Below are 23402 nucleotides of genomic sequence, written 5' to 3' on the forward strand. Positions count from 1 at the left end.
CTTCGGTTGACGACCAAATGAATGAAGGTTTAGCGATTGCATCAGCTTCCTGACATAAAGGGGCTAATATTTGATAATGTAAGAGATAAATTTTTCACCAACAAGCTTTATACGTTCAGGCTGGTACCAATAGGATTATAATTTGTTGTCCAATGGAACAAATTTTCATATGGCCACCAGTAGTTCAACACCGCTAATACTTTCACAATATCAAAGTCTTGAGATGTGTTATGAAAATTTGGCTATTGCACTGTGTGGGAACGTTGACTACAGTACTTTCTCTCAATAGATTTCGTATAGAGGTCAAGGACTTGGCTGTGGGTGGTCAGAAATGAAAATGGCTACATCGCCAAGAGTTGCCCAAGATATTATATGATATGGAATCAAAGTGACAACACCGAACTTCGGCCACCATCACCATCTTTCTTTGCATTTAGTTTACCTGAAACAGAAATTTAAATAGTAAACATTTACGAATCTCTTTTAATGCATATGGATGGACCTCATGGGCCTAATTCACATTGAATCAGCGCGTCCACTAAAGTGGGTTGATGTGACCTGTAATATGTCTTCGTAAGAAGGTTTGTGTACCTATGGAACGAATGAATGAAATATTCTTTATTGCACATTAAAATTACAATTACAACACTGAATAGTAATGTTAAAAGTATCACAGAGTATGCTAATGTTTAACAGGTGGCCTTATTCCTAAGTAGGAGTTTCTTCCTAGCAATTTTAGGCTAGAAATTTAAAGACAAAGTATAAGCAATGAATAGCATTTCGTTGTATACGCATTGGTAGTTACTTGTTCTTTGTTCTTAATAATAATACACAGTTAAGAAAAAAAGGCTTCTTTTGCCATTTTTGTACGAGGTGTTTATTTGTAATTAGCTGGGCCTTAAATTTAAAACCAAAAATCAATGGTACCTAGTAGATAAATCTAAATACTTTCGTAAAACAAATTAAAAAAAATGAAAGGGTGTGCAACCAAAGAATATCTTCTATTGGAATTGAAATATCTTCTTCTAGAGCTTCTTGCTCGTTCTTCTCGGGGAAGTCCATGAGAAATACGCAGTATCTTAAAATAGGACATTTTGCAGTGTACCTTTGGAACAAATGATTCTGTGACTTTCCTTATGGGATAGCGTGAGAGGAGACCCATGTCTAGCAAAGGGACATATAAATGGATTGATGATGAATGATGAACGAGGGGAGAAATCATACAGGTTTCCGTCTATAGTTCCAGAAAAAACCAAACACGAGTAATATATAAGAACAAACAATAAACACATATACAACAAGCACTTATACGTTAGTTCGTTCAAGTTACAATCAATTATAATGTACGTGTCGACATCACACATAGTCCAAACTCTTGTAGGCTCTATGTGGAACGGTCTAATACATAATATTGTTAACTACGAAAGGGCTTCGTTCGTGAACTGAGGCAAAAACTTTCCGCGTAACCCACAAAGTTCCAAGTTCACCAATCTGCCCGAGACAGTTCTGACAGAACTTTGAACTTTGGACCTCGATAAATTGAACCGTGAAGAATTCGGAATTGAATTGCGTAAACTTGTAATTTTGGCTTTTAAGATTTGGTAACTGTGGCGATTTTAAATTAGTTCCCGTAATTTACTTCAAAATTTGTTTTAATGAAGTTTGACGAGTATCGTTTGCAGCAGTTTCATTGGTCGGTCATCGTTAACCATTTTGTAAAACAAATGTGTATTTTGAATCATTTAAACAACATTTTTTTTATTATATACTCATGCTTTTAGATTCCCATTGCGGTTGGTAGAGGCTATCTATCAACTTAGCACGATCCTGACAAACCCTTCTTATCCGCTCACGCGATGCGCTCCTCCTACCGCAAAATGGCGGCTATTTGGTTTCGCAAATTAGAAAAGCATTCAGTTTAAATACAAGTTTTTATAAATAAAAATTATTATTCTGCGTTGCTAAATAAATACCCTCCGTACTACCAACAAAAACATCTCAAATAAAATGCAGTTGTATTACTGCATTTTATTTGAGATGTTTTTCAAAACATCAACAATTTTCCGCAAATCCTGCACGTAAAAAGCACTAATGACATTTTTGGTGTACTTGGATAAATATGATAATATTCCGTTTGAGTGGTTCTAACGTTTACCATGAAATTACTCATTAAAGTATAGTTTACAAACATTTATATTCAGGGTAAACTTAAAAAACGCTACTCACGGTATGTTTTCAATAAATAAACACCGAAATCACCAGCCCAAACAATAACACACACGATTGTCGTGACGTATTTTTGAAGTTGTTTATTTTTTATTTTAAATGACAGACCCAGACCCAGAGAAAGACAGACGTAAACTTGATAACTTACGATTAATAGATAACCCTTGATAATAATTATCAACGACAATCCAGAAATTAATGACCCACTGAACGATACCACGACAGCTCGCGTATGCGAAGAGTAAAGAGATCCAAGAAGTGTCGACCCCTGTTTCGACGTCGGGGAGAAAGAAACTTGCAAACGGCTTGTCGACGTTGGTTTTGTTGATGCTCCCGACTTTGCCGCCGTAGTCATCGATGTATTTGATAATGTCTCCTGCAAAATAAATGACCGCTATTCTATTTCGTAATAAAAATGCAAAGTTTAAACAAAATATGGTGATCATTATGGAAGATTAACCCGGTAGCAGCAGTGGATTTTTTCACTCCTTGTAAAAAAATTAAATTAAAAATATTTCTGCCGCCAAGCAGTAATGTGAGCACTACTGCTTTCTGATTTTGAAGGGTTGGAAGGGTGTTGGTGAAATTGCAGGCACATGGGACTTGTCAACTTACGTCTCAGTGTAATAGGCGCAGTGGCAGTGCCCCTCAGATATTTGTGGTTTAAAGCTCTATGTGGTGATGTGAACAGGTGTATCGCTTACCACCAGGTGCACGATTGATGCGTCCCCTCAATTGGTCTTACAAAAAATCCTTCCAAATTTTCTTGCTCATGCCACGGATATTACTTAATGATTACTACGACACAGATACAACACTAGTAGCCTACAAAATCTTAGTAATACACCAGGCAGTTATTATGAGGAAACAGGAGCCTAAACACGTACACATTGAGGTGAAAATAACTTTACCCGCCCAGTGCAATCGTGCGGAACCGATTTTGCCAAGGATGAAAAAGCAGAGAAGTGCCTTAAGCCTCGATTACTATCAGAACCGCTGTCCGCAAAACTCACGTAATTTGAAACACTATGAAATCTTGGTAATGATTGGCCGTACTTTCAGATTTAAAAAGATATAACAAATTCTGTATTGTTAATATAATTTAAACTTTACCGTGTTGGCATATCGTTGAAAGTTCAACACCATCAATACCTACTATTGCAAGTTACGACGTTTTGATTTTATATTGATATTTCAATTAATGTGCTGCCATCTAGTAATTTTATTAACACACATATTGTTGAAGTCTTATTTGACTTAATTTAGAAGTCAAATTAATTGAGAAAGTTTTTCTTCCTAGTTATAAGTTAATAAGTTTATCATTGTCTTCTATGTGTACATAATTCTAAGTTGTATATTATATTGTACTACTAATAACAGTTAGCCCGTATGTAGTCTCACTGTTGGGCATAGGCTTCCTCTCACAGTGAGAACGTGAGAGGAGGCCTTGTGTTGTAGTTCCCAAGGTCCATTGGGGATTGAAAACTGAACAGACATATTAAATTACTATGCAGATGTAGGCAGGTTTTCCTCACGATTTCAAATTAAATTTCCCAAATAAATTCGCAAGGGGTGTAAAGGGTGTAAGGGGTGCAAGTCCGGATTCGAACCCAACATGTAACTTTTGCTGCAAAAATTTAACTTTCAGATAACGAAATGTAAATTTCGACTCAAAGGCCCTGGCAACACTGCCTTTATTTCAATCAAACCTTGTATACCACTACTCCATTTGAATTTTATAATAAATTTTTTTCATGTAATAAGTGTATGACTTGTTGGTCGTCCTACAGTACATTGTAGGGGAAAGGTGTACCAGACGATCCCCTTGAGGGAGAATGGTGGTTGTTTAAAAGATATTCAGCTTAAAGCAGATGTAAAAGCGTTGAATGCTAGAAAATTTATCTGTTTACATGTTGTCTTACTAAAAACGTTTTATTTTTTGATCTTTCATTATTACATTTGAACAATTTTTAAAAACTTACTAAAGAACCGTCTTGAACACCGGGGTATCCAAGATGATCTTAAGGGTATGGGCAAGATGATCCAGGGGATCACCTGGCCTCTATTTAGGAAACTTTCTAGGTTTTGGTAGAAACAAATGAAAACAACAACTTTTTAGACTTAACAAAGTCCTCACTTATGTAATCTAGGTATATGAAACAACATTTACGGAACTTCGAGAACAAATAATCCTAATTACTTTATATCTTACAGGTATCTAAGAGCGGGCGATATTGTTTTTTATGGCAAGTTGATATCCATTTTCGTCTCCATATCTTTAATGTACTTTACGAGCTCGATTTCCTGTTTAACACATCTGGTGAAAACAGTTTTTTTTTACCTAAATATTTCATTGAACTGACAGACCCTTTATTTTCACCTTTAGCCCGTCTTTTTAATGACATAATGCGTACCTACTGCTAATTATTTACTTGCCGATCTATGTGGCGTCCTACTTTCTACGCCTCTGGTTCTTTAGATCATAATCTTCCGACCAGCCACCACGAATGGTTTTTCTTTTAAAAATTACGCGGCCTGGTCTAAAACAAGAAAAAAACATTTATATTTGTTATTAATCGAGATCGATCTTGTAAACGAAATCCAATCTTCTACTACTTCATTCGTATTGCAAGCCATTTAATTAAGAGGTTTCAGTACTCAGAAAAAAATACAAATTAAATATAGTCCGTTAACAATAAACACAGTACAAGATGATCCCCATGGATCATCTCGTACACCAAAACCATAATCATCTTGCCCCAATTTACTTATTTTAATTTTTTGTTCGGCAAAATAACCTGTATGCTGTCTACTATTACCACGTCATTAAAAAAGACAGTAGAGCATTATACAAAGCCATCAACACAAAAATCTTAGCAATTGATTGCTTAAAATGGACGTTGCCTAAGCTTTTAATCAACTTTACCTTAGATGAAACTCACACAATTTTTGTTTTTTTTCCACAAAAATGAACTCGTCACTCACATCGCTATTACGAATTGACTGATGAGAGGCCTATATTTTACTGAAGAAAATATCTAGATGACGTTACTAGTTTCGTTACAATTGAAAAGGATAATCTTACCTCCAAGGATCATCTCGTACATCTTTCCCCTACATTATTAAGGGCGGTAAATAAGGAATTACAAACGAGACTCTATTAGAAGCCCTAAGTCGAAGGCTTTCGGAGTTAAAGTTCGTAATTCCCGTACCGCCGTATAACATTGATTTTTTTTTATAAAACCCTCGGACCTTTTTTCTTCTCATTACACGACTATGGCTGTGGCAACGCTTTTAGACGGAAAATCAACTGTTTTGCCAAAAAAGTACTTAATTATCAGTCATACTGACTACCTAGGTATGTTAACATATTGAACGGCGTCATTTATCTTCTAGGAACTATAAAATATAAAATAATCATAGCATTATTAAAATATCCAGTGTACCATAATCTCTAAAATTGTACCAGTGTATGACAGACAAAATTTCTAATATCCCAATGGTTGACTATGACAAAATGAGATCTGTGTACTAGTATTTAACTGGACATTATGTTGAGATTTCACAGTTATTTAATTGATTACCTTTATAACAATAAATTTAAAGAAGAACAAAAGCCAAATTCAAGCAAGACGCTTTTATTAAAATTAATAAGATTGCAAAAAAAACTTAACACAATAATCTCAGTACAGAGTACTAAAAAACCGACCTCAAAAGTACGTGGAATTACGTCTATTTGCTAAGTTTCACTGAAATATCCCCTAGTTCGCCACTATACAGCACTTGATACTGGAGATAATAAAAATAGGTTCTCACTACGACACTACTCAAAGTATATAGAGAGAAAGACGCCTTGAATTGGAGAAATAGCAAAATCAACTAAATAATTGCTAAAAGTAATTGCTCCTAAATTAAAGTTAGGCGCTATTTATGAAAATGAATCTTCATGCGTGAACAGTCACCCTTTGAGGTGAATGATTTTCTTCAAAATGAGTTGGGACCACTATGGAAATACCCCCTTTCCAACAAAAAAAGAATCATGAAAATCAGTTCACAAATACCGGAGTTATCGCGTAACATACATACAAAAAAAAAGGAAAAAAAGAACATACAGTCGAATTGAGAACCTCCTCCTTTTTTGAAGTCGTTTAAAAATGAAACTTAAATGTCACACGATCATTGTAGTTTTAAATAACATTAATAAATATTTTCATCTTGCAGCGATAGTAATCCCTTCGTCTTTACCAAATGGTCGAAATTAAGTTTTTTTTAAATTCTATTGTATATACGAGCGCTTGACATGGGTGTCAACTACTACTAAACGTTGAAATTTTGCAAATTGTTTTCTAAAATAAAATATAAACGATATACATCAATAGATACACACAAAATAAATTCTTGATACAGTTACCCAATACTTTTAATAAACAGTTACAGATAATTAACTAAATTCCGACTAATAAATGCACTCAAGCTATTCAAACACCAATGTGCTTTCAACTCGGATTACCTGTTCGCAGAAATTGTCGTCATAATGAAAAAATATTCAGTGAATCGAAGAAAGCTTTTAAGCCGAATTCAAATATGCCATTAATAATAAATTTTACACTTTTTTGGAGATATATCAATATTTGTTTTATTTTGTTTTAAAAAAAGGAAGAAGTGTCATACTTTGGGCCAGTGTCAAAGATTACATTTACTTACCTTAATGAAAAGAAAAAGGCCCGAGGGTTTTATTTGGGGCATTATAGTATGCAATCATACTATGTACTTGCAAGTGTGATGAAAAATAAATACAGCATCCATTTGATACCAAAATCACAACAACCTACATAACGTCCAAACATATCTATACTTAGGTATATACTATTATATGTGTCGATAAACGAGGTGAGTCCAATATAGCACAATATTCGCCACAGTACACTAATGTAAATACAGCCCGAGGCCTGCAATATACAGTTTACCTGTTGTTCGCTATTTTGTCTTCGAAAATGTTAACTAAATTTGAAAACAAAATTGAAACATGCCAAGCACAGTGGCTTGGTACCTTGGAACAGTGGAACTTGGAATCGATGTACGAGTTAGTGCCAAGTGCAGTGGAGACTGTGGGGACTTAGGGTGCGGAGGCCAAGGAATTCATCAGGGTTTTGGGTCGTTGGTTTAATGTTACGGTGACGTTTGAACCAACTACGATTCACAGCGGTCCTTTTTAATTGTTATAATTAAATAAAAATTACTAAGTATGTCGGTTTATATTTGTGTCTACCTGACGACCCCTACATTGTGGAGAGACAGTTGTAATAAACTTAGTTTTTGAATCGTAATAAGGTGCTGGTGCTGCGACCCAATTCTTTTCCACCCTCTAAGTCCACTGCATATTTATTGCTTTGACATACGTTCCTCTTTTTTATTAAATCATAATTTTTCTTTAATTATATTATTTAATGAACAAAATTTAATTTTATAAATTAATACGATATGATTTTAATTATGTAAGTAATATGACTATATGTAATAAATACGAACAATGTATAATATTTGCTATTAATATTTGTATGCCAGTTACTGGCGCAACACGTTGAACTATAAGTGTAATCTTAAATATGTAAATTGTATTTACCGTGTATGCTTACAAATAAATATATCTCTATTTAGGAAATGAAACTATTTTTCCGGATTTAAATCGCGCATATTTGTTTTTTCAAACAAACCGACGTTTCGGGCCCTTTACAGGTCCCATGGTCACGGTTGATACGGTCTTTGATATTTGATTAAAAATAAAATGTATGTCTATTGTGTTAGTTGTATCTTCTTTTTTTTTGAACAATGCCACCACAATATAATAGAAGTATGGTAACACCATACAAATGTAGCAGCGCGGCTTGTAGGTGTGTGTGTCCCTGTTTGTCGTGTACGGACGTACACATTCGCATAATCTCGCGGTGCACTCGTGTTTGTGTAATTGAAGCTGTCGCTCCGTGTTTTCTTTTATGATACCAAGAGAACCTGGACCTGGTGTTAAGCGACACGCCTGTCCATAGAAGTTGCAGTGCCACTCAGAGCTTTAAAACATAAAGATTTGAGGGGTACTGCCACTGTGTCTGTCACCCTGAGACATACTATGACAAGTCTCATGCGCCTGTAATTTCACCAGCACCCTTACCCTTCAAAACCGGAACTCAGTAATGCACATATTACTGCTTGGCGGCAGAAATAGGTAAGGTGGCAGTACCTCCCTTGAAGAACTCTTTAAAATTTTAAACGACTCAGCTTCGGCTCATTGATCAATTCCAAGCTTAATTACGGAGATGTTGTTTACGATCCTCCCTCTTTTGTTAACTAAAATTCAACGATTTTCAGCGTTTTTAAAAGTGTTACATGACTAACATTCCACTAAATCGGTATGTTATCTGTTATCGTATCGTAGGGTAGCTTATCAAATCTAACTTTTATAAAACATTTGAGGAAATCTGAGACAAATTCAGTCTGTGAGTGAATAGGCAGTTTTTGAACAAACGCGTATCATTGTCGGTTACATAATCATTTATCGTCGATAGTGGTCAAGCAAGCGTCTATTTCTAATAAAAAAAATGTAAACACAAATTTAACGTGTACCTACTCACACTAATTTTCCTTTATAGCATGGCATTCTGATAAAAGTGTGCAGTAGCATCCTGAATCATGGTCCATGTCTATTTGGCCTTAAATAATCTCAGTACAGAGTACCTACTAAAAAAACCGACCTCAAAAGTACGTGGAATTACCTCTATTTGCTAAGTTTCATTGAAATATCCCCTAGTTCGCCACTATACAGGACTTGATACTGGAGATAATAAAAATAGGTTCTCACTACGACACTAAAAGTATATCGAGAGAAAAACGCCTTGCATTGGAGAAATAGCAAAATCAACTAAATAATTGCTAAAAGTAATTGCTCCTAAATAAAAGTTAGGCGCTATTTATAAAAATGAATCTGCTTGCGTGAACAGCCACCCTTTGAGGTGGATGATTTTCTTCAAAATGAAATGGGACCACTATGGAAATACCCCCTTTCCAACAAAAAAAGAATCATGAAAATCGGTTCACAAATACCGGAGTTATCGCGTAACATACATACAAAAAACAAAGAAAAAAAAAGAACAATTATAGTCGAATTGAGAACCTCCTCCTTTTTTGAAGTCGGTTAACAAGTTAAGAGCCACATGCATTAGAACTTTCTCTCAATTGACCTCTTAATAGAGAACCAACCGCGCTCCCACCGGGATACCACCGGTCTTAATTTTGTTAACAACTGTTTAAAACTTAAGGCGGTTGAATAAATAATTGAATTAAACCATAACTAAAATTGTTCCTTGTAGCAAGTTTATAAACTATGTTAATACTTATATAATACGGCCACAAAATCAAAATGACAACTTTTCGGGAGAGTGGTTTAAAGATTCTATGATAGCCAACCGTCTCCATCTACTTGGAACAGACCTGCCGTCCAATCTGAACTTCGGCAGACACATTGAATCCATGGCCAAAAATACAGCCAGGAGCTTAGCATCTTTTCCAAGGTGAGGCGTTACTTCACACCGGGACAGTTGCTTCAACTACACCAAGCACAAGTCCGGTCGTGTATGGAGTACTGCTGTCACTTATGGGATGGCTCTGCTAAATACCAACAGACCACCTTGGATTCAATAGACAAGCGTGGCAAAACGCTTATAGGTAACTCGGATTTAGTGGAAGCGAAGCTGCAGAGCTTTGAACACCGTAAAGTTGCCTGGTTATCGGTATTTTACAGGATATATCACGGAGAGTGTGCGATGGAATTGTATGATTTCATTGCTGGGATTCCACCCCTATGTTGTGGTTATTCCCAGTATTCGCACGAAGCGTTTTGCTTCCACATTTATATGGCAGGCGGCTACGGAGTGGAATTCCCTACCTGCGGACTCATTCCCCTAACGCTATAACTTGGACCTTTTCAAGGTGAGAGTGAATAGGCATTGTAGGTGCGCATGCTACATCGTCGACCTCATCATTGCTTTCAATCGGGTGAGGTGGAGGTCAAATGCGCACTTATTTTTAAATAAAAAAAGAACCAAATTAGTCGATAACTTTTTATGCTTTAATATTTATGAGAGGGTTCTATGCTTTTATAGGATTGTACCATTGACTTACAAATAAATGGACGACGGGTCTAATACAAAAACCACGAAAAAAATGTCCCAAGTCAACCTATTTAAACGTAGTGACATGTCAAGGAATATGAAAAAGCTAAAACGTTGAATTTAAATTGTAATGTCATCGCAGTACTGTCTAATTTTGCTTGCTTCACTGTCAGTCGAACATACGAAGACTAGAGCGTGAATGACGCTCTGTATACGATTTTAACGCCCTACAAGTTCGGACACTTTTTAGCGCGGACCCGACGTCCATATAAGTCAATGGATTGTACAGATTTTTTTTCATATAGTTCGTATAATTTTTATGGCATTTATTTTGAACAGCACACCAAAGTTACGAATTCACAAAGAAAAATTCAGATCATAACGATTGAAACCATTTCATTAGCAAGCAATGGTAGTTTTCAACTTAACACGCCAAACTCCTGAGTAAACTTTCGGAAGCCATAACGTCTACAGAGAAGCTTAGATTACCCGATTCTGACTACAAAGCGGTATTAAGAGGAAGTATCAATTACAGAACGCTATCAAGCCGGTCGATTCGGACCCGTGAGCAAAGCTCGACTAGGAATACTTGCTAAAGCTTGGTTATTCAAAATGTAAAGCCATTACAAGTGGGTTCAGGTCAATTGAGCACTATTAGAAGCATTTGTTGAAGGGGATTTGTACAAGAATATCACCCTTTTCTTTATAATATCAAGTTCGTCCCGAACAAGTCGTGCGCCTAGTGGTAAGCGGCACGCCTGTTCATAACAATTGCAGTGCCAAGCAGAGTTCTAAACCGCAAAGACCGGTGACAAGTCCCATGTGCCTGTAATTTCAATTGCACCCCTACCCTTCAATACCGGAACGCAGTAATGCTCACATTACAACTTGGCGGCAGAAATAGGTAAAATGGCAGTACTTCCCTGAGCGAATTCTGTCACAAGGAGCTCTACTCCTACTAAAAATCCTTCCATCACCCAAATACTATTTTCTATGTAAGTATTTCATATATACAGGGTGATTTGTAAAATATTCATACACATTCTCACACACACAGACCTGAATCAATCTCTCTAAATCGTAACGGCACAAGTAACACAGAACAAAACAAATTTCCCGGTAGCATAATTTCACGAAACGGTTAAGCGGCCAGCTCGATCATGTGATTCAACACCGCTAGATCATTTTTTATGGGGTTATGTTAAAGACAGAGTCTAATATGGAGGCAATCGAATCGATTGCAGCCTTAAAACTCAAAATTCTTGATTACGAAATAGACCCATCATTTTGTCAAAAAGTGATTAAAAACTTTGGTGAAAGAATCGACATCTGTAACTGTGGTCGTGGTGGACTCTTATGTGATATCATTTTTCATTCATAATTGCTAAATCTTACTTTTTTTAATACAATAAAAATTTTAATCATTGTCATCTAAATTTATTGTTTTATTTTGATTTACAAAACAAGTTCCCGTTGAAAAACCCTTTACAACAAAAACGTAAAAGTTTATTTTCGGTAAAATTATTATGTTTTGTAAAAAGTTGTTTGTATTTTACAAATAACTCATTGGTATAATAATACCACATGTGATCATGCTTCAAAAGTGATCTTATCACAAGAAAGTCATAAAAATTATACGTGTACGTGTAAAATTTTATAATTTTACAATTAAAGCATAAAAATGTTATCTAATAATTTCGTTCATAGGATCTTTAAAAAAGTCTCTACTGAAAAATTGACATTTTGCAGATGTGACCTTATTATACCAAGGTTAGATATTTTTTTTTTATTTTATTCTGTAAATTACTAAAATATTGATCGGAACCTCATGATTCCATTGGTGCGTTACTAAAATGCACGTACGCTCCTAGAAATGCGATTTAATTATGTGGTTTCTCATCCCTCGGAAACCTTCCCTTCTGTTTTAAATGTCGAGGCTAGAAATTTGTACGATTCGTTGTTACGCTCCCGAAATATAAAGGCAAAATATTTGTGCACTCCGTGAAAAATGCGCAGAGTAAAAATTCTGTATCAAGAAATATGAACTGAAAAAATACTTTTATATTTTTTTAAATTCCACTTTTTGTTATGTGTTCTAATTTTGTACGAGTATTTTTTTCTAGAAATGAATTTCAATGTCGATAGTGAGGTTTCTTTATAATTGCATTTAACTTTAACAGTAAATAATAAAAGCGAATTTTATCATTTGTCACTTTAAAAAGTTCTTGGGTGATTGATGAGGTGATTTATAACAAATTGCGTAGATTTTCACAGCGTAAAGCTCGTCGTTTAATGAGTTGTATATCAAGTTTGCGACAAATAATAAAAATCGAAAAACAAAATAAAAAACTAAACACCCTCCGGTAAATTTTTGCAATGATAATAAAAGAAAATACTTCGTATGCCTTAAGGTGCAGCGTAGAGGGTCACCATGAATTTTGAAAAACATTAAAATTATCTACTGTAACCATCGAGTATATAACCAGAAATAGAGAGTAAATAAGGGCCATATGTTCCTGGTAACTCATCAGTGATATATCATTTATAAATATTAACTCTCGTTTGCACTGAAATATAGATAGCGCTAAAAACAGACCGTGAGTACGTCTCCGTATATTCCAAAAATATTCTGTATTTATTGTAATAAAGATAATATCTCTAACAATAGCGTGCTGTTCCATTCGATGGTGTGGGGAAAAACAACAAAACATCTAATAACAAAACAAACCCAATCAAATTTCATCGGTAATTAAATTTTCGTTCATTATAGCAAAGCTCAAGTTAACTGGTCGATTTGAAGTGAAACAATTGACGACACTCGTCAATTGTTTCGAATTCGGACTGGCCAATCGGAGCGCAGTTATCACAGTAATGATATGGCAGAACAGTTTTCAAACAAGTTAATTAGATGACTACATATACTCATTGACTTACAATTATATGGACGTCGGGTCCGCGCTAAAAAGTGTCTGAACTTATAGGGCGTTAAAATCGTATACAGAGCGTCATTCACGCTTTTGTTCGACTGACAGCGAAGCAAGCAAAATTAGACAGTACTGCGATGACATTACAATTGAAATTCAACGTTTTAGCTTTTTCATATTCCTTTACATGTCACTACGTTTAAATAGGTTGACTTGGGACATTTTTTTCGTGGTTTTTGTATTAGACCCGTCGTCCATTTATTTGTAAGTCAGTGCATATACTCGATGACTGTAACCTATGTTGATGAATAAACAAATTTGAATTTGAAATAGCGGGTTTTACACAGACACTCTACCGCGCGTGCTACAGCAATCGTGTGCGATTGAGCGCGCGTGTAAAGACGTCCAAAAGGACAAGACTGCGCGATCACACTTGTCAGTCACCCGCGCAATCGCGCACCCAGACGCGCCAGTTTCACGCGGTCTATCCTGCGGCAGCTCTATTAGCCTTTACATGGATTCTCTTTCCGTTGTAACAAAAACGAACATGAATAATCGCGCGCGAAAGGACGTTAGCTTAATTTCAATTATGCTCGCGGCGCCCCACTCTACATTCTATCACTTCAAATAAATTTGAACTTTTTCTTTAGAAAAAAACTGATGAGACTTGTCAACTTACGTCTCAGGGTGATGGGCGCAGTGGCAGTGCCTCTCTGATCTTTGTGATTTACTAAGTGGTACGGCAATTGTTATGTTATGTTACTTGGTCTCGTAAAAAATAATTACTTCGCACCAAAATGCTCCACCGCCCGCTGCTCTTTCAGTGTGACTTGACCCCCGAAATGAAGTAAATGCAGTATAGTGTATATCTTATTTTAAACTCTCGCTTCCCTCATAGCCTAAAAGATTAATTACTGTTATAAATAACAATAATTTTACCTTCAGTCCCAGTTTTGCTAGTATCGGACAGAAACAATGCAACCAACACCAAGTCGTAGACAAGCAAGGCGATTCCGCATGCAGTAAAAGGTAGCAGGGAAGCGTAGAACCCATATGCCCTGGTGCCTTGAGCTTTGTTTAGTAAACAGAAGAACAGCCACAGTATATGAAGAACCATCCAGATCTTGATTTTTCTGCAAGTAGACATTCAGAAAAACAATTCTATTTTTTATGACATCAAGTGACGGAACGAACGGGTCTTGCTAAGCGACATGCCTGTCCACAACAGTTGCAGTGCCGCGGTGGTAAGGCATGAAAGTAATCGTTAGTAAAGCCGGACCATCATAAAAATTATGTGCCATTAAATTTGGCGCCTTGTGATATTTAAACGTAACACTTAGCACACAAGGTACTATTTATAACCCAATGGTTTTCGAGTTTTCAGCCGCCATTATTAGGACTAATTCTACTATGGTTTTACAGCGGACTTTTGCAAATGTGTGTGTATATTTTGATATGAGTGCCTAGTTGCGTGGTAGATTGCGCCCTGTGATTGGCTGAGATGTCGAGATCCATCATACTCCATATTAACAAGGACAGGTGAGTACGCGTTTATTATTGAATACATACGCTTTGTAAGAGGCGGGGTATGTGCGCTGTCTAGTACTATATTTCTGTAATACGTGGACAATTCGAAAATAGCCGGTAGGAATCGAGTTATATGGACGCCTCGATTCTGCAGTGCCGCCCAGAGCTTCCCTGGACGAACTCTTTCACAAGGACTTCTACTGCTAGTATCTATGTCTAACAGTAAAATTAATTGTGTCCAGAAAAAAATCTTGTATAAAGAATAAGTAATTTTTCTTATGCGTTCAAAGTGTTTCTTTCAATTTACGTATGAAACAAAAGTCTTGTAAATTTACGTAGGTATACCATGGTATCTATCTTATAAAAGTGATATAAATGACAGAAAATAGACTGTATTTATTAGTGTATAAATAAAATTAAAATGTTCAATCAATTACGGGGTTCCGGTGCGAAACTGTAGCGAGGCAGCCGCGGGCGGTGGCATTTGCCTGCGCTTCAGTTTATAGGGCGCCCGGTAGGAGCGCAGAAATAAAAAGTTTACAACCCAGTTTTGGAGCACATTACACCGGGCACTCGTAGAGGTAGAACCGCTGCAGTGGCATAATAAAAGACTAAAGAGAGGAAGACGTACTTACTTATTAGATAAAGTAATATTTGACATGTTAGGATAATTGTTTCCGTGCTATAAGCAATTGTTAGACGAAAATGTTATTTTAGCGCCTTTTTCTTTATTTTATAAATAAGTGGTAGAGGTATTAAGAGATTTATTAAGAGTTTTGGTTTGGATACAAGTCCTTTGAGCCATGTCTTCGTTTTTTATCGGGATAATATTTTCCATTGTGGTTCTACAACCTTAGAATAATAACGCATAGAATGATAGTTTCATATCAAACGAACTGTCACAAGTGAAGCAAAAATCAAATTAATGTAGGCTAGTTTTAGTAGTAGGTTAATTTTCGGTTTTAGTGAATATTTATATATAAATACAAGTTGAAACGCGTTACTTCCTTGTGGAATGTGATGTTAGTATCTATTTCATGTTTGTCTGATGTATTTTTACACTCATTTGCCGCACATTTCGTCATTTTTAGCTAAAAATTTTTGATCAGTTCGCGGTGCAAGTTGACCTTGAGCACTGAAGGCCCGCCCGCTCGTGTAGGCCCTTTGGGAGCGCTTCAATTTGCCTCACTTAGCGTGTGCGGACTAGGTTTCTATGCGTTATTATTCTAAGTCTACAACATTATGTTTTCACTTTTTCTTGAATAACTTAGTTCTCTTGTTTGGGCTTTTTGAGCGGTGGAACTCAATATTTATGTTTTCACTTTCATTTAAATTATATTAATATGTCACTTTCAACGAAAACTTTGAATTCGTAACTATTGCAATTTTCATGATAAACTCTTTTGTAATTTGATTTAAAATAAGGAATATAGTTGCAACTTTCTTCATCACTGTTTCTTTCTTAGTATTTTCTTCATAATATACTTAAAATAAAATTCATCTTTGTAAAAACTGTTTTCGTAACTTCAAAAGTATGCTATTTTCTTTCGATTACTTAGTTCATTGTTAGTAATAGGTACTGTTGGGTAATTTTCCGAAAAATTTCAAATAGTGGAAAATTTTCCGGAAAAATCCCGAAAACTTGGAAAATATGGAAAAATATAATTTGGAAGGCTCACAATTGTTATGTTCTACGTTTAGAAATATCTTTTGAAGTTTTATTTAGCATGAATTATAAAATAAACTTGAATACTTAAAAGCCATTTAGAGAAAAACGAGATGAAATGATTTCACAACACTGGAAACAACCTCCCAACAACCACACCAACACAAATTGTTGTTGGCTTTATCGTTTTCGTTCAGTAACTTTAACTTTTGACAGGTATCAATGTCAAATGTGGAAAACTAAAGGATAAATATCCGGAAAAATATTCATTTTTCTGAAAAGTAAGATTTTTTCAAAATTGAGTTTTTTTCCATGACCCAACTCTAGCAGATACATTAAATACTCACTTTGCAGGCCTTGGCCGGAAAGAATTCGCACGGTGCAGAAATGACAAACTTTCCGTATTCTTTTTGTGAACAAAATGCAAACATTTCCGAGCACATTTAAGAAAAATACATTTTATTCACATTCACTCTTTGTCATTGTAATGAATAAATTTATTACAAGTTGCTTAAATAATAAACATTCAACGTCAGTAGTTTCAAAGTTTTTAGAAATTTCAATTGTATACGATTTTAAATGATACGGTGTTTTGAAGTTACAAAATTGTCAGTCAGTTACATTGTAGGAAACTGTTATTGACTACAATATTTTTTTATTTATTATTTTATTTAAACTTTATTGACCACAATACAAAGGGTACAAAAGGCGGACTTAATGCTAAAAGCATTCTCTACCAGTCAACCTCTGAGAAAAACGAAATTCACGAACGCGGTAAATAAACAGAATATTACGGTTATATTAAAATAAATGAAACAAATTCATAATTATATATATAACAAACTAACCTAATACCTTACCTAATAATATAATACATACACTTACATACATACAAATATACTATACATATACAAAATACTTACAATAACAGAATATGATGATGATTATTGCTGTGACAAACAATTTAGAAGATGCTCATGAACATTATTTTTAAAAGAAAATATATTAGGAGACCGTCTGATGGCGTCCGGTAGAGATATTTTATGCAAATCCTGTTCTTATGGACGCCAAATGGCGAGACAATTAAAACATTTTTACGTCCTTTATTTTCATTACAATACATTAAGTCTTTTTTAGTTATCAGGTAAACAAAATATACCTAATGGAAATTGGCATATCATTTCTAAAATAATATTCTTAAAATGATTATAAGTAAATTTGAAAATTTTGTTAATTATATAAAAATAACACTTGGGTACAGATGCAAAACCCAACAAATTGCAGGACAATTTGCTGTCGGATATACTCTTATGTTTATAACCATGCCTATCTATCTATATCTTGTCAAAATATATATATATACAGTACACACTTAGAACCAGAATACAACACTTATTTATCTGAGATTTGCAGCTCAACAGCAATTTGAAGCTCAGCGTCATAGAACAAACGATTTTTCTGAAGCAGCAGGCCATGTGGGCGGCGAGGGACACGCATTTTTTCCCACAGCACGCCATGCCTAATCTCTAGTAACTTTTGTATAGGTCATGTGGGCTGCCGGCGGGACACCTTTATTCATTATTACGACGCACTACCCCGTGATTCCACCAAAAACAGACGGATATCGCCACTAGAGACGAGTTCGATACTTGATTACGATCTGGATCAGCTGTTAGCAGAAGAGCCAAAAAATTGGCTGTGTTCGCCGAACGCACAACTTATATTTTCGGCCTGCTGATGCAACCTTTGACTGGTCAGGACTAGAAAAATAAAAAATAAATTATAATAAAAACACATAGTGACCTGCTGCACTTGGGTTTTGTGGGCGGCCGGCGGCCCACATGGCTTGCTGGTTAACGTTCGAAGATACGTAGCCTGCAGTCGAATTTTTGCGGCCGGCCGGCGGCCCACATGACGCTGAGAGTGTATAGCAGTAGAGCTCCTTGTGAAAGAGTTCGTCTAGGGAAGTACAACCACCTTACCTATTTCTGCAGTCAAGCAGAAATGTGACCATTATTGTGTTCCGGTCCTAACGGGTAAGGGTGTATGTGAAATTACAGGCATATGAGATTTGTCAACTTATGTCTCAGGGTGACAGGCGCAGTAGCAGTGCACCTCAGATCTTTGTGATTTAAAGCTATGAGTGGTACAGCAAGCAGAGACAGTGGGTTCGGACTCGGGCTAGCGCCTTTGAGTTTCTCGCAATTTGTGTGTGAAATTAAGTTTGAAATTTACCATGAGCTTTTCAGTGAAGGAACTCGTCATAATGAAACCTGCACGTCGAAGAAAACTTTCGCCTAAGCAGTGGGCCCGTATAAATGGGTTGTAGATGACAATGACAGATCTAGTGGTATACGAATTATATTAGAACTCAAACACGCTTGAAAATGTTTGCATCACTTTCAAAAAACGAATACGGACAGTTTGTCATTTATGGACCATGCGGCTTCTTCTTGGCCAAGGCCTGCAAAGTAAATATGAAAATCCATTACTGTCCCCTTCTCTAAACTTCTAAACCTACCTACTTCTTTTTGGCGTGTCGACTCTGACGTTTATATTTGTTTACATTTATCTACCTATCAATAATGGAACTATGTAAACAGGCAAATGAAAATCTCATACAGCCAAATGCCCAGTGTTCGTAACTACGAGAATTAACAATTCCTACGGTACACCGTTTACTTAAAAGAAAATAAAATGGCGGTAACATGTAAATTAAAGTGTTTTGGTATTCTTTTTTTTGCCGCCATTTTTGAATTTGGTTGCGAAAATGAGTGCTAGATGGCTAGTGAGAAGATCAATAACGAAAATACAGTGATCGATATACATTCAAATACATCATCAGAAGTTCAGCAGACCACTATTAATGTATCTTCCTCTCGTTAGTATTTTATTATTTCCTCGGATTGTCTGACAAAAATTCTATACATGCCTCGGCAGGAACGGGGACGGCTTGACTTGTATTAATACAAGGCCTCGCCGGCACTCGTCCTTGTAACTCATACTTGTCCAGCAATCGCTTACTTCCCGACCTCTGCAATAATGTACTAATCTACTAATAAACATCTATTTAGGATACCGTCATCTTATGAGAGTCACGTATTTTTATATAGTTTGCTATTATTGATTTTTGTTGAAGTAAAATTTGTACCTTAGTTGAATCGACGTATCATGAAATGTGACTTTATTCCACCAAGGCCGCGAATATATTGCAATTTTTTTTAATTTTTTTTCATAATTGTTTATAATTGATTTTGCATGTGAAATAACAGTACTTTGGGTAGGGCGCTAAATAAGAAATTATTAACGAGAGTTTGTTAGCGTTTTAACGATTGCCGCCCGTGCTACATACGATGTTTTTCATCACATTTGCGAGGAAAGATATACAACTTATTATATAAATAATTTATTTCTTGTATGAAAAAATATAATACAAAACAACATTTACGAATTTTGCAAATGGCGGGTCCTCTGTTTTTTTTTTTAAACAGATTGCCAGCTATTCTTCAATCAATAATACAACTCGAACTAAAATATTTTATAAGTTTATTTTATTGAAATTCTAAAAATTCTACAAAAATTTAATAAACTATATTTTGTTTTTTTATACTTCAAGTATATGCGAATATGTGTTCTGATTTTTCGACTATAAAACTTTTTTACTTTTTTTTTTAATCTTGACGTAAGTAATCCGCAAGACGATAATGTAATGGAAAAGCCCGTAGGCATAATTTACAACATTATTTACGAGCAAGTGTGATGAAAAGTCTATTTTATTTATTAATTAATACATACCCTCTAAAACTCGTAGCGCATTCATTCTTCACAATCCATTGTACTGATTTTAATGAAAGACTGTCTCTTAGAAGAACAGTATAGTTGTAGAAGTAGACTTGCTGACAAGCCTCGGGGTCGTAGAGATAAAGAAGTTTCATCAGTGTCACTTCCTGCAGCTCATGCGTCGTCGGATGCAGTTGACAGCTCAATGTAAGCCAGCTGATCACTACCGCTATTGTGGCTAATAGGAATAGTCTTAAAGGTTATATTTCATTTAACGCTTCAGCAACAAAATAAACACTGCCTTAGAATAGAATCTTCATAGGATACCCCTATAGCATAGTATAATAAAACATGTGCACGCCCGCCGCGCGTCGTGTGTGGATGCACACATTCGCATAATAATGAAGGGCCTGTGAGGCGACCAGCGCTAAGCAACGCGAGTGTATCGGGAAATTATTGAAATGCACAGAATTATACAGTGGAAGTACTTAGTTGCAGTGGCACGTGTGCCAACAACACGCGGAGTTCCACATACTTGAGCTCGTGGTCGGTGGTGCTTATGGTCGTGTCAATTATCTCGCCCGGTCAACGTGGCGGCGTGGTGGAGAGGAGACTCGTGTCCAGCTATGGGACGTATAAATAGGTTGATGATGACCGGGCTTTCAAAATATTTCAAACGTGAAAAGAAAATTGCTTAAGGTAATTTACAAATCCAATACTTACTTTGGACAAAAATGGATACAACACTGAACACAGCGTGAAAAGAACTCATTCTACTAGAGTCCTTGACGTAACCCTTTCATTTCAGTATTTCTGAATTTGTTAGCCTGCTTCCGAGACAATCTAGTTACAAACAAATTCTAGTGGGCCGTGAACCAATTTGCTGTCAACGGAATTGCTTTGGCCGTGTTTTGATTACAGCCAAGTCCAAAATTAATGGCCATCCTCTCCCTATCGAGGTGATAATGAAAAATTTAATAGCATCTTTCGTTCAATGTCTGAAATTGAATTCAGTAAAGAATGGAATCGTTTAATTTAATTTCGCGTTTGCTAAAGTAGCATTTTTCATAAATTGCTTTTAATCGCGTTTGGATAAATATACAAATCTGTTTACTTTTCAAAATCATCATTATTATATATAAAACAAGGTTGGCTTTCACGCGAACGAAAGTACAATGTGTTGTAGAAAACAAGTTTTTCAGGGGCGGGCTCAGGGAACGGGAGATTTCCCTCTCGCATCATTCTAGATCTTACTTCCTTCTTCAAAATTCTAAACCGGATAGTGTTCATGACTTTGCAAACATACATATTCATAGCAGTGAAGAATAATCCACGTAGCCAGCAAATAGACGCTACGATCACAATCCATCCTCCAAAACCATCTGGATCTGATATTTTCAAATTTAGGCTCCAGCCAGCGTGTCTGATTACCATGCTATAAGTAATGCTTTTTTGAATATGGACGACATATATTATAGCCATCGATATATCGAATACGACGACCGCAACTGACATAATCAAGAAAACGTATATAACAATCTTGGTTAATTTGATTTTGTCGTCAAATTGTTTACGGACCACTAAGCCAAGACAGATTGCGAGGACAAACCAGATCGCATGAATAACTATGGTGTTGTGTATATGACTGTGAACAAACATTTACTATTGAATTCACTTGAGGCAATATTGGTTAAATAAGCGAAACTGTCATAGCTTGTTTGATAGTGAGCCCTATGTAAGCATAAATGGGTTGAACCTTGTTACGGGCACCAATGTGCCCTTTCAAACAATGTGTTTGGTTAGATAAATAAGTACTGTATCAGTTTAAAGGCGGACAAGCGACGACATATGCGAAAAAAATTTACAAAATTTTGAAATGGCACGTGATGTCTGTTCGTATTGGATCAACGTTTCTTATAGTCTAACAACATCTGAAGTTTGGGACAAGGATTAATAAGTAATTGTTAAAAGTTAAAATATAGTTCAACATACTGTCTAAAACTGGCAGATAATCGAGCGGATACAGTAATAACGCATGGAGTCCATCTAATGGGGTAAATGAACTTTCCTCCCAGAGTATCGTTGCTGAGAATCATATTGTTGATGCCTTCCTCATCACTAAGTTTGTAACTACAAGCTTTCGAGTCATAAAGGTACATAACTCGGACTATTTTGGAAATTTCGATATTCGTGTAATCTGGATTCCAAATACAGCCTAATATGGTAAAACTGCCCACGAAAACAATAAAACCTGAAAACAAATTAATCAAATTAGTGTATCTACTCTATATATGTTTAAGAAGTTAAATCGAAAATCCCTGGAAAACCAAGTGTCGATAGCAGTCGACATTCCTCGTTAAAAAATTGAGGGAATGGTTCGGTTGGAATACCACCTCGCTGTTTAGGGCGATAGCCTCTAAGTCACTCTAAGAAAATAGTGTCCTATTGAATTTATTACTGTATCACACGATAACACCAATTCACTGGGCTTTATTTAAAGAATTATGTATCAAGGTCATAATTCGTAAGGTCCAAATTTTTCTATGATTTCAGGGCTGTCAAAAATCATAAATATTTCCTCAAAAGTCTTTTTCGCGAACGTAATATGTCCATGTGATTGTGTGATCAAGAAGTATAAACCTTATGTACGTGGGAAAAAAGTTTCCTAATCAAATACCATTCAACATCCTCAAGTGACATAAATTATAGATCTCATAAGAAGATGGCGCTTGAACCAACGAATCAAGTTCGCCGACTATGATAACTGGAGCCAACATCCCGAGCCGAAACCATACATGTTATCACCGTCTACAGTTAACAAAGGAAATTACTTGTACTTTAATAAGTCTTAGACTTAATCGACGGTGGACAACAATTGCTTGCGACAAATCAAGTCAAATCCAAACGACGCTTTGCGTTTAATGATGGAACGATTTTTGGATTCTTTTAAATTCTCTTTTGATAATTTTACATACATATTATCACGCCTGTCTCCCATCACCACAGCAGAGACCATATACCTCCACCTGCTATGCTCTTGACAAACCTCCTTCGCTTCCTCTATTCTCATCAGTCCCTTCATACATGCCCATTTATTCTTGGCACTTCTATCCCGGC

At 35.9% G+C, this 23402-nt stretch overlaps 2 protein-coding genes across 3 annotated transcripts; both read right to left on the reverse strand.

Moving 5' to 3' along the window:
- LOC113229549 lies at positions 1–21125 on the reverse strand. 2 transcript variants are annotated; one of them, XM_026463184.1, is made up of 6 exons: positions 21009–21125; positions 20821–20909; positions 20301–20523; positions 14252–14445; positions 2375–2602; positions 1–442 (listed from the first exon to the last, which is right to left on the reverse strand). In XM_026463184.1, exons 3-6 carry the CDS (start codon positions 20438–20440, stop codon positions 384–386), a joined length of 621 nt encoding a protein of 206 aa, XP_026318969.1. In that variant the 5' UTR covers positions 20441–20523; positions 20821–20909; positions 21009–21125; the 3' UTR covers positions 1–383. The 2 variants fall into 2 exon arrangements, with proteins under 2 accessions (XP_026318969.1, XP_026318970.1); XM_026463185.1 differs by having other exon boundaries at positions 20774–20909.
- Positions 21126–21316: 191 nt separating this feature from the next.
- On the reverse strand, positions 21317–23355 carry LOC113229396. The gene is made up of 3 exons (XM_026462967.1): positions 23332–23355; positions 22278–22570; positions 21317–21930 (listed from the first exon to the last, which is right to left on the reverse strand). Exons 1-3 carry the CDS (start codon positions 23353–23355, stop codon positions 21396–21398), a joined length of 852 nt encoding a protein of 283 aa, XP_026318752.1. The 3' UTR covers positions 21317–21395.
- Between the last annotated feature and the right edge of the window lie 47 nt (positions 23356–23402).

Source organism: Hyposmocoma kahamanoa, unplaced genomic scaffold (assembly GCF_003589595.1).
Source record: "Hyposmocoma kahamanoa isolate Upper Pololo Valley unplaced genomic scaffold, ASM358959v1 62, whole genome shotgun sequence".
Taxonomy (NCBI): Eukaryota; Metazoa; Arthropoda; class Insecta; order Lepidoptera; family Cosmopterigidae; genus Hyposmocoma; species Hyposmocoma kahamanoa.